The 12,237-nt window shown below is 51.5% G+C and overlaps 1 protein-coding gene across 1 annotated transcript in view; it reads left to right on the forward strand.

Annotated features, from left to right (window-relative positions):
* Positions 1-12,237, forward strand: part of ITGAE (integrin subunit alpha E) — a 78,286-nt gene that overhangs the window by 41,846 nt on the left and 24,203 nt on the right. Inside the window, exons 15-20 of the mRNA XM_030799959.1 lie at positions 102-326; positions 1,430-1,560; positions 4,609-4,739; positions 5,861-6,024; positions 8,483-8,611; positions 11,848-11,921. Coding sequence (XP_030655819.1) covers positions 102-326; positions 1,430-1,560; positions 4,609-4,739; positions 5,861-6,024; positions 8,483-8,611; positions 11,848-11,921 — 854 coding nt within the window. The remainder of the gene's footprint in view (positions 1-101; positions 327-1,429; positions 1,561-4,608; positions 4,740-5,860; positions 6,025-8,482; positions 8,612-11,847; positions 11,922-12,237) is intronic.

Raw genomic sequence — 12,237 nt, forward strand, 5'->3', positions numbered from 1 at the left:
GAATCAGAATCCACCAGCCCAGTGAGCGTGCATCCTGGGTGGCAATGGAGTGGGCACCTAGCGCCCCTTCTTGAGGGCTGAGCTGTTTGTTTGCTTTACAGGATGGTTCCTTCTCCTTGGCACGCATACTGAGTGGGCACCCCGGGTTCACCAATGCCCGCTTTGGCTTTGCCATGGCGGCTATGGGGGATCTCAGTCAGGATAAGCTCACAGATGTGGCCATTGGGGCCCCCCTGGAAGGTTTCTGGACAGATGATGGTGCCAGCTTCGGCAGTGTGTATATCTACAACGGACACTGGGACGGCCTCTCTGCCAGCCCCTCGCAGGTGACCCATGGGGCCCTCTCCTTCCTCTCCTCTGGGGCTCTGACCTCTCCCAGATATGATGACCCAAGCCCCAGGTCGGCTTCAGTCCTAAGTGCTGGGCAGGTCTCAGGGATTGGGAATACCCAGTGAAAGAAAGAAGTCCCCCAGGCTGGGGGGAGCTTCCAGACCAGGGCCTCACCTCAGCCCCTTCAGGTTGGGGGGAGGTTGTGGCGGTACCTGTCTCCTTCCCTGGCCTATACCCCCTCCTTCCACCCACCTGCCTCGGGTCCCTGCTTCCTCTCTTTCTGTCCTTCGCTCCTATCTCCCACCCAGCACCTCCGCGCCTTATCCCTTGCCAGCCTCTCATACTGCATGTATTACGGGCACTTCCACCCACCTCCAGCTCCTCCTGAGCACCTCCACCTGGATGGCCCCCAGGCATCTCACTCCCACACGGCCCATCTGAGAGCACCTGCTTCCCCCAGACCTGATGATCCTCTGAGACCTCATCCCCCTCCACACCCCACACCAGAAACCTTAGATGGTCCCTAGCACACTCACACCCTGCACAGCCTGTCAGTTCCCACGTCCTCATGATTCTAGCTGTCTCCCAACTCCGGCCCCTTCTCTCCATCCCCACCCCTGTGGTCCCAGCCCAGGCCTTGCCATCCCTCTCCCAGCCCACCCAGCTTCCTCCTCCTCTCCATCTTCCACCCAGTGTCTTCAGTGCCATTTCTAAAGTGTTATCCTGATTATGTCACTTCAAAACAACAGAACCTTTGTTGACATCCCCACCCCCAAGCCCCACATCAAGCTTCCTTGTACCCCAATCCCCTGCGGTCCACCCCGTCCCTGGCCCTGGCTGCTTCTCAGAAGGCCCTGCTCTTTCCCCACGCCTCACTCTTTCCCTTACTCTCCCCTGTCAAGTCCCACCTGCCCTTCGAGGCTCCATCCAAATGCCACTTCCTCTGGGCAAGCTTTGCCCCCTCCTTCCTGGTGCTAGAGTGGGGGCTCCCTGGGGCTGGATGGTGCCTGCAGTGCTGATCGGGATAGACCATGAAAGGACTCCCTGCCCTGTTTCCCTCCCTTCCCTCGCCCCACGCCTTGTGTTTCTGCCTCCACAGCGGATCAGAGCCTCCACGGTGGCCCCAGGACTCCAGTACTTCGGCATGTCCATGGCTGGTGGCTTTGATATCAGTGGCGACGGCCTTGCTGACATCACTGTGGGCACTCTGGGCCGGGCGGTTGTGTTCCGGTAGGGCTCTGTCCTGCTTTCCGGGGCCCCAGGCCCAGCCTCACCCATTTGTCCTGCTCTAAATAGCTCCCCGCAGACATTGGGCACCGAGGGAGGGAGCCAGCACCGTGGTTGCGGGCACAGGCTCTGCAGGCTGCCTGTCTGGGTTTGAATCTCAGCCCTCAGCCCTCTCAGTGTGCCTTTGGGCAGGCTATTTAATTCTAAGACCTTACCTAGGAATTATAAAAGCACCTACCTCCCAGAGCTTTGAGGATCAGGCAAGTGAATATATGCAAAGTATTTAGCACAGTGCTCAGCGATGGCTATGATTATTCAGAATTGCAGAGTTTTGTTTTTGTTTTTGTTTTTTTGTGTTTTTTTTTTGAGACAGAGTCTTCCTTTTTTGCCCAGGCTGGAGTGCAGTGATGCAATCTCGGCTCACTGCAACCTCTGCCTCCCAGGTTCAATCAATTCTCCTGCCTCAGCCTCCCGAGGAGCTGGGATTACAGGCATCTGCCACCACGCCCGGCTAATTTTTGTATTTTTAGTAGAGACAGGGTTTCACCATGTTGGCCAGGCTGGTCTTGAACTCCTGACCTCGTGATCCACCCGCCTCAGCCTCCCAAAGTGCTGGATTTACAGGCATGAGCCACTGCACCCGGCCAAGAATTGCAGAGTTTTTGTGCCCCATCCCTCAGTGAATGATCAAGTCCCATGGTTGTAAATGAGCTCACGGAGCGCCCGTCTGTCCCGTCCTCTCCACCAAGCTGCAGACTCGCTGTCTACCCAGCACCTCTCTGGGCTGCCGCTCACAGTCATCCTGAAGTGAACACGTCTAAAAACAGAGCGCTTATCTCCTCCCACCCTTCGTTCCCCCAAATCTGTCCTGCCCTCAGGCTTTCTGTCTCAGCAGATGGCACCATCATCCACCCAGCAATTCTGGATGAAAACCTAGGTGTAGGGAAAAGAAAGAGAGATCAGACTGTTACTGTGTCTATACAGAAAGGAAAGATATAAGAAACTCCATTTTGAAAAAGCTCTGTACTTTAAACAATTGCTTCGCTGAGATGTTGTTCATTTGTAGCTTTGCCCCAGCCACTTTGACCCAACCTGAAGCTCACAAAAACACGTGTTGTATGAAATCAAGGCTTAAGTGATCTCGGGCTGTGCAGGACGTGCCTTGTTAACAAAATGTTTACAGGCAGTGTACTTGGTAAAAGTCATCGCCATTCTCTAGTCTCAATAAACCAGGGGCACAATGCACTGCGGAAAGCCGCAGGGACCTCTGCCCTTGAAAGCGGGGTATTGTCCAATGTTTCTCCCCATGTGATAGTCTGAAATAAGGCCTCGTGGGATGAGAAAGACCTGATGTCCCCCAGCCCAACACCCGTAAAGCGTCTGTGCTGAGGTGGATCAGTAAAAGAGGAAAGCCTCTTGCAGTTGAGATGCAGGAAGGCCACAGTCTCCTGCCTGCCCCTGGGAACTGAATGTCTCGGTATAAAACCCGATTGTACATTTGTTCTATTCTGAGATAGGAGAAAAACCGCCCTATGGCGGGAGGCGAGACATGTTTGCAGCAATGCTGCTTTTGTTATTCTTTACTCCGCTGAGATGTTTGGGTGGAGAGAAACATAAATCTGGCTTACGTGCACATCCAGGCATAGTACCTTCCCTTGAACTTCATTATGACATAGATTCTTTTGCTCACGTGTTTTTTGCTGACCTTCTCCTTATTATCACCCTGCTCTCCTACTACATTCCTTTTTGCTGAAATAATGAAAATAATAATCAATAAAAACTGAGGGAACTCAGAGCCCGGTGCCGGTGCGGGTCCTTGGTGTGCTGAGTGCCGGTCCCCTGGGCCCACTGTTGCTTCTCTATACTTTGTCTCTGTGTCTTATTTCTTTTCTCAGTCTCTCGTCCCACCCGACTAGAAATACCCACAGGTGTGGAGGGGCAGGCCACCCCTTCACTAGGCGTCATCCTTGATGCCTCTTTTTCCTTCCTCTCCACCACATCAACAAGTTTTAGTTGGCTCTGCCTCCAGACCTCCTCCCAGCGCAGGCACTGTCTTCACTCCCCGGACACTGCTTCGACAGCCTTCCCTGCTCCCAGCCCCTGTGCTCCATTCTCCACCCAGCAGCAGCCCGATCCCTTCACTCTGCTTCCTGAAACTCCTCCACGGCTCCTATTTAGAGTAAAATCCCAATTCCTCACCATGACTTTACAGGGCTCTTCGTGGCCTGGCCCACCCCGCCCCTCCATTCCCATCTCCTCCTCCCATCCTCTGTCTCACTAATTAGGCTCCAGGCACGCTGAGCTTTGTGCTCCTCAAACAAACCAAAAGTATTCCTGCCACAGGCCCTTGGCACTGGCTGTGCTTTCTTCCTGGAGTGCTCTTCCCCAGATCCTCACACAGCTGGCTGTTTCTTGTTAACAAATCTCAACTGAAATGCTTCCTCATCAGCCACACCATCTCTGACCACCCAGTCTCAGTAGCCCTCAGTCTTTATTACAGTATTTTTGTTGTTGTTGTTAAGATGGAGTCTTGCTCTGTCACCCAGGCTGGAGTGCTGTGGCAGGATCTCAGCTCACTGCAACCTCCGCCTCCCAGGTTTAAGCAATTCTCCTGCCTCAGCCTCCCGAGTAGCTGGGATTACAGGCACCCGCCACCACGCCCAGCTAAGTTTTGAATTTTTAGTAGCGATGGGTTTCACCACGTTGGCCAGGCTGGTCTCGAACTCCTGACCTCAGGTGATCCGCCCACCTCAGCCTCCCACAGTGCTGGGATTACAGGCGTGACCACCGCACTCGGCCAACAGTATTTTAATTTTCGTCATAGCCTTGCCAATGCATAGTATTTCCCTGTTTCTCTCGTTTATTTGCTTGTTGTCTGCATTCCCACGAAAGCAGAAACTTGTCTCTTTCCCCACTGTACCCTGAGACTCAGGGGTCACCTGGATGTGGGCATGTTTGATAGAGACCCATTGAATGCATGAACCAATCAGCCAGGCCCTGACCCAGAGGCCGAGCAGTCACTTCTCCCATCCTCTTTGCTGTCTTGTTTAGCTCCCGGCCTGTGGTTCGCCTGAAGGTCTCCATGGCCTTCACCCCCAGTGCGCTGCCCATCGGCTTCAACGGCCTCGTGAATGTCGGTTTATGTTTTGAAATCAGCTCTGTAACCACAGCCTCTGAGTCAGGTAAAAGATGGTCCAGCTGCCCCCTGCCTGACGTGATGGTCCTTCCTTTTTGGCTTCTGTAAGGGGCAGGGAAAGAGGACTGGGGTGGGGGGTGGGTGGGTGTTGGTCTGAGGTCCTGGTGCTTGAATTCCTCGATTAGAGCTTAGCTCCTTAGTCTCCAGGTTTGTTAAATGCAAACTGCCTCAAGAAAGGGTGGTCTGAGGTTATGTCCACACTCGGAAGGGGTTTAGAGCTGACACTGTTGGGAAGAGGAACACTGGGGCCCTTCCTCAGGGTGGAAGGGTTGAGTTTCTGAAAAAAAGACTCAGAAGGCCGGGCGCGGTGGCTCAAGCCTGTGATCCTAGCACTGTGGGAGGCCAAGGCGGGCGGATCACGGGGTCAGAAGATCGAGACCATCCTGGCTAACACAGTGAAACCCCGTCTCTACTAAACAAAATACAAAAAATTAGCCAGGCGTGGTGGCGGGCGCCTGTAGTCCCAGCTACTCGGGAGGCTGAGGCAGGAGAATGGCGTGAACCCGGGAGGTGGAGCTTGCAGTGAGCCGAGATCGCGACACTGCACTCCAGCCTGGGCGACAGGGCAAGACTCCATCTCAAAAGAAAAAAAAGAAAATAACAGACCTGTCCCTTCCAAGACACAGAGCTCGATGGGCTGTGTGATGCTAGGCAAGTGTCTTTCCCTAGCTGAGCTGGTTCTGTTCTGTACAGTAAGAGAGGCGGCCCCAGAACCTCCACGGTGCTTCCAGCTCTGCCGTCCCGGGGTTTTCCTCCATAGAGTCTCTCTTTCCCTCTCCATTCTCTTTGTCGTCTCTCCTCCTCCTTATTTTCTTCTTCAATCTCGATCCCCTTCCCGAGCCCTCCTTCCCTAAGGAAGGCTGACTCAGTCCTGGGAATGTGTTGTTCTGGGTTTGGGGCTGGAGCGCTCAGAGACCCTGGTCAGGTGTCAGAAGACAGTGAGAAAAATGTCTTTGAGAAAGCGATGCAGGAGTCCAGCCCCAGGGAAGTACCTGCATGGGGACACTGTTCAACAGGGGCTACAAGGAACCTCAGGCAGGCTGGGAGCCTTCTGTCTGCAGCTGGTTCATCCCCACCTCATCGGGAAGGTCTGGTCTTCATTCCCAGGCCTCCGAGGGGCATCTCTCAACTTCACGCTGGACGTGGATGTGGGGAAGCAGAGGAGAAGGCTGCAGTGTTCAGACGTAAGAAGCTGTCTGGGCTGCCTGAGGGAGTGGAGCAGCGGATCCCAGCTTTGTGAGGACCTCCTGCTCATGCCCACAGAGGGAGAGGTAAGTGGGGGAGTTTGGATGGGAGTCCAGAGGGGTCTTTGTCATTGAGAAAGGACTTGATGTGATGCAGTGAAGGGCACATACCCAGACCTACAAATGAGGTGATTAAAATAATCATAACAGGCCAGGCACAGTGGCTCACGCCTCTCATCCCAGCACTTTGGGAGGCCAAAGCGGGTGGATCACTTGAAGTCAGGAGTTCGATACCAGCCTGGCCAACAAGGTGAAACCCTGTCTCCACTAAAAACACAAAAATTAGCCGGGCGTGGTGGTGCGCGCCTGTAATCCCAGCTACTCGGGAGGCTGAGGCAGGAGAATCGCTGGAACCCAGGGGGCAGAGGTTGCAGTGAGCCGAAATCATGCCACTGTACTCCAGCCTGGGCAACAAGAGCGAAAGTCCATCTCAAAATAATAATAATAATAATGATAATAACAATAAATCAAGAACCACATAATGGCACAGAAGATGGAGATGCTGTCATTGCTGACGTTTTTCTTGGTAACTCAGGAATGCCAGGTGTTCTTGGCGTCCATTATCCGACCTCACCTGATAATAACTAGGACCGAGGGCCTGAATGTTGATTGGCATCAGAAAAAGTGAACAACTAAAAGGAAGAATAAAAAGATAGAAATGACTATCTAGAAAGGTTTACTCCTAGCAAAGATGCCCAGAGACATGGGGGAAAAAAAGTATGTCGGGACTCAAACCCTGACAGGATCTAGAACTTTAGATCTACATGGATCATTTATTCCAATAAACAAATGCATGAATTATTCTTCTGAAGACACATTTACCCCCAAAGTGATGGTTAATTTGATTGAGAAAGTTTCTAGCAAGTCTACAGCCTTCCTTAAATAAAGGCTCAATCACATTCTCTTTTTTTTTTTTTGAGACGGATTCTCGCTCTGTCACCCAGGCTGGAGTGCAGTGGCGCAGTCTCGGCTCACTGCAAGCTCCGCCTCCCGGGTTCACACCATTCTCCTGCCTCAGCCTCTCCGAGTAGCTGGGACTACAGGCACCCGCCACCACGCCCGGCTAAGTTTTTTGTATTTTTAGTAGAGACGGGGTTTCACCGTGGTCTCGATCTCCTGACCTCGTGATCCGCCCGCCTCGGCCTCCCAAAGTGCTGGGATTACAAGCGTGAGCCACCGTGCCCGGCTCAATCACATTCTCTACCAGAGAATCATGCTCACCTACTCCCATGGGCTCCAGGCTCTTATGGTAGCAGAAAGGCTCATTTAAACAAAAGGAGTGGCAAATGGTATGCTAAGCCATCCCTTGTCTTCTCTCTTACCTCTCTCATATGTCCTCCATGTTGCTTTGAGAAAGATCTTGGTTGGCCGGGCGCGGCAGCCCACGCCTCTAATCCCAGCACTTTGGGAGGCCGAGGTGGGCGGATCACCTGAAGTCAGGGGTTCGAGACAAGCCTGACCAGTGTGGTAAAACCCTGTCTCTACTAAAAAAGAAATACAAAAATTAGCCAGGCGTGGTGGCATGCACCTGTAGTCCCAGCTACTTGGGAGACTGAGGCAGGAGAACCTTGAACCTAAGAGGCAGTGGTTGCAGACAGCCGAGATCGAGCCACTGCACTCCAGCCTGGGCGACAGAGCAAGACTCCATCTCAAAAAAAAAAAAAAGAGAAAGATCTTGATAAACACAGGTGTGGCTGTAACTCTTCCCTTCTGTCTGAGCCAGTTCTTTACCCCTTTGTGATTGGGGTGAGAACCATAGCAGCTATGAGACACAAAACCATAGTAGAACGAAGGAGATTTTTCCCAAAGCACTTGGCAGCTTGCTTGAAGGACGTGTCCCTTCAGCCTGGCTTATTTGGAAGATGCTTAGGACTTGTGACCCACCACTTTTATTGTTTATTTCTTCTTATGACGACATCAAAGTAGAAAGTATTCTTGCCAGGCGCAGTGGCTCATGTTTGGAATCCCAGCACTTTGGGAGGCCAAGGTGGGTAGACTTCTTGAGCCCAGGTGGTTGTGGCTGCAGTGAGCCATGATGGTGCTACTGCACTCCAGCCTGGGTGACAGAGTGAGTGAGACCTTATCTAAAAAAAAAAAAGAAAGAAAAGAGGCCGGGCGTGGTGGCTGATGCCTATAATCCCAGCACTTTGGGAGGCTGAGGCGGGCGGATCACTTGAGGTCAGGAGTTCGAGACCAGCCTGGCCAACATGGTGAAACCCCATCTCTACTAAAAATACAAAAATTAGCTGGGCTTGGTGGTGGGCGCCTGTCATCCCAGCTACTCGGGAGACTGAGGTAGGAGAACTGCTTGAACCCGGGAGGCAGAGGTTGCAGTGAGCCGAGATCACGCCACTGCACTCCAGCCTGGGCAACAGAGCGAGACTCCATCTAAAAAAAAAAAAGAAAAAAGAAAAAAAAAGCATTATTGTTGTCATCTTCTCCCCCACATCCAACTCTAACCCTGCCTTCCGTGGTGACCCCACAGGTCTGTGAGGAGGACTGCTTCTCCAATGCCAGTGTCAAAGTCAGCTACCAGCTCCAGACCCCTGAGGGACAGACGGACCATCCCCAGCCCATCCTGGACCGCTACACTGAGCCCTTTGCCATCTTCCAGGTGACTCTACCCACAGCCAGTACCTAGACCTCTTGAGAGCCCATCCCACAGAAACCACCTGCTCCCCTAACTTCTAAGAATGCTGGAGTTGGGAGGGAATGTCTTCAGACGGCATTTGGGCCCCTCACCGTCCACATGGTGAAACTGAGTCCCTGCCATGGTGTTCTTGTGTACCCGTGAGTGAGGACTCATGGGTAACGCAGGTCTCCATCTGCCCTTGGGGCTTGTTCCTATATGTTCACAAAAGCGCTTGCTGCATCTTTCACGAGGCACATGCGTACATTGCATCCTGGGGACCTCACTTGACAAGCGGCTCTGATGACGCTGTGGTGGGGGTCCCTTGTGGGAGCTAGACTGGAGCTGTTGTGTCTTGCACTGCAGAGAGGATGCCCTTTCACGCCCTGCCAGGGCCTTCAGGCTGAATGGCCCCACCAAACCTGTATCCTAGCCTCTCCTCTTGGCGCCCATCAGTGCAGCTTAGACAGGCGGGTAGTGTCATAAGAAACTTTTGCCAGCCGGGTGCCCTGGCTGATGCCTGTAATCCCAATGCCTTGGGAGGTTGAGGCAGGTGGATCACCTGAGGTCAGGAGTTCGATACCAGCCTGGCCAAGATGGTGAAACCCTGTCTCTACTAAAAATACAAAAATTGGCCCAGTGTGGTGGCGCGTGCCTGTAGTCCCAGCTACTAGGGAGTCTGAGGCAGGAGAATCATTTGAACCCAGGAGGCAGAGGTTGCAGTGAGCCAAGACCATGCCATTGCACTCCAGCCTAGGCAGCAGAGCGAGACTCCATCTCAAAAAAATAAAAAAATAAAAAATTAAAAAAATACAAAGATTAGCCCAGTGTGGTGGTGCATGCCTGTAGTCCCAGCTACTCAGGAGGCTGAGGCAGGAGAATTGCTTGAACCCGGGAGGCGGTGGTTACAGTGAACCAAGATTGTGCCAGTGCACTCCAGCCTGGGTGACAGAGAAAGACTCCATCTCAAAAGAAACAAAGCAAAACAAAAAAACCTTCAATATATATTTCCCAAAAACAAAGACATTGTCTTAACATAGTACCATAATCAAAATCAGGAAATTCACATTGATAAAATACTATTATCTAATCTACAAACTTTATTCAAATTTTGCCAGTTGTCCTATTAATGTCCTTTGTAGCAAAAGAAAAAAAAAAGGTTCTGGTCCAGGATGATTCACAGCGTTTTACAGTTATTTATCTTTAGTCTCCTTTAATCTGGAAGAGTTTCTCAGTCTTTCCTTGTCTTTTAATGACATTAACATTTTTGAAGGGTACAGGCCAGTCCTTTTGTAGAACGTTCCTCAATTAGTCTGATGTTTCTTCATAATTAGATTCAGGTTATGCATTCTTGTTTTGTTTTGTTTTGTTTTGTTTTTGAGACAGAGTTTCACCCTTGTTGCCCAGGCTGGAGTGCAATGACGTGATCTTGGCTCACTGCAACCTCTGCCTCCCGGGTTCAAGTGATTCTCCTGCCTCAGCCTCCCGAGCAGCTGGGATTACAGGCATGTATCACCATGCTCGGCTAATTTTTGTACTTTTAGTAGAGATGGGGTTTCACTGTGTTGGCCAGACTGGTCTCGAACTCCTGACCTCAGGTGATTCACCCACCTTGGCCTCCCAAAGTGCTGGGATTACAGATGTGAGCCACCACGCCCAGCCAGGTTATGCATTTTTGGCAGGAATATCACAGAAGTAAAGTGTGTCCTTCTCAGTACACTATCTCAGGAGGCACCTAATGTGGATTTGTCCATTCCTAGTGCTGTTTGCCTGTGTCATTAATAAGCACATCTCATTTTATGGTGAGATGCCTTGAGATTGTATCCTGCTTAACATCTCTTTATGTGTCTTTCCTTAACCAGTGATGACTATTATGCTATGGCAAAGAGATTTTTAAAAATTTATTCCCTGTATAAAATGGGTGAGGAAAAATCATGTGGTGTTAGGCACATTGATGTTACCAGAAAGTGCGTTCTAGCTGGGAGTTTAGCTGGCTTAACCCCATTCTCTTTCACTGGGGCTGGGGGGAAGAGATCAGACTATGTGGCTATATTAAAAATACAACAAAAAACCCTGCATGAAACTGTTGACCCACTTAGAGAGAGCGCCACGCTTTGACTTCTGCAAATGGCATCCCCCTTCACAGGAAGTAGGAAGTTTCCTTTCAAGCCCTGGGCTCTCGTTCCCACCCCAGGCCATGGGAACAGGCCTGCAGAAAGCTGCCGAGGTGGCCGCCAGGAGAGAAGTGTGAAGTGCAGAGGCTGTGCCTTCATAATACAAAAACAGACCCAGCTACTGTAGAACACTGGAATTTTTAAAAACATGAACTGGAGCTTTTCAACCTCCATGGGGCCTTTTGAAATGTGGCTTTCAGAATTAGTTGGTTATGTGTAGGCAAGGGAAATAGTTAGCTTACAGAGACGACTAGCCAGGCCGGGCGCAGTGGCTCACACCTGTAATCCCAACACTTTGGAAGGCCTAGGCAGGTGGATGACCTGAGGTCAGGAGTTTGAAACCAACCTGGTCAACATGGCGAAATCCTTTCTCTAATAAAAATACAAAATTGGCCAGGCGTGGTGGTACATGCCTGTAATCCAGCTACTTGGGAGGCTGAGGCAGGAGAATCACTTGAATCCGGGAGGTGGAGGTTGCAGTGAGCCAAGATCGTGCCATTGCACTGCAGCCTGGGTGACAGAGCGAGACTCCATCTGAAAACAAACAAACACACAAACAAAAAAAACAGATGACTAGCCGTGAGGAAGAGAACCTCCAAGGCCTGGACCTTGACAATATTTGGCTAGGCATCCTCCATTCCTGCCCGGGCTGTTCTGCCCACATCTGAAAAGACTAAGGAAGCTTCTCTTCGCGTAGGTGTCTGCTCCCTAAATGCGCAAAGTTGTGTGTTGCTGCTTAATTCGCATGATGTAAATGTCATGGGAACCCCTAACATTCCATGAAGGTCACCCCGGTTTTTACCTTGGCCAGAGGACTGGGTCACAGTGTGCCCATTTTATAGGGCAGATCCAGGAATGTCACCGAGGAATGTCACCGTCCCTGTTCTTCAGGGGTAATCCCAGCCTGCACCCCTCACCTCCCTGTAACTGCACTTCTCAGAATGAGCAGGAAGCACAGCCCTAAACATCCTATAAGGAGAAGAGCCAGAGGCAGGGCTGCTGGGGAAGGCGGGGCCTGGGCTGATGGGACTCTCTGTCTGGTTACAGCTGCCCTATGAGAAGGCCTGCAAGAATAAGCTGTTTTGTGTCGCAGAATTACAGTTGGCCACCACCGTCTCTCAGTGAGTTGGACGCAGCCGTCAGTTTCCTCGATTAACCTTCTCCCGAACGCTTGCCTGGGCAATTCCTTCATTAGGACACCCTGCACACCCCCTTCCCCTCTCCCCGTGGCCCGCAAATGGCTTCTGCACTTATTATCTCAATATGTCCTCAGCTACCCTAGGAGGGAGGCAAGACAGAGATCTGTCTTCCCACTTTCTAGATTAGGAAGCAGACTCAGTCACCCAGGGCCCTGCATAGGCCATTTGGTGGACTGGAACCTGGGTCTCTTGACATCCTGGCCAATGCTATATTCAGAACCCAGCATTCTTCACAGCC

The sequence above is a fragment of the Nomascus leucogenys genome, chromosome 19 (assembly GCF_006542625.1).
Source record: "Nomascus leucogenys isolate Asia chromosome 19, Asia_NLE_v1, whole genome shotgun sequence".
Taxonomy (NCBI): domain Eukaryota; kingdom Metazoa; phylum Chordata; class Mammalia; order Primates; family Hylobatidae; genus Nomascus; species Nomascus leucogenys.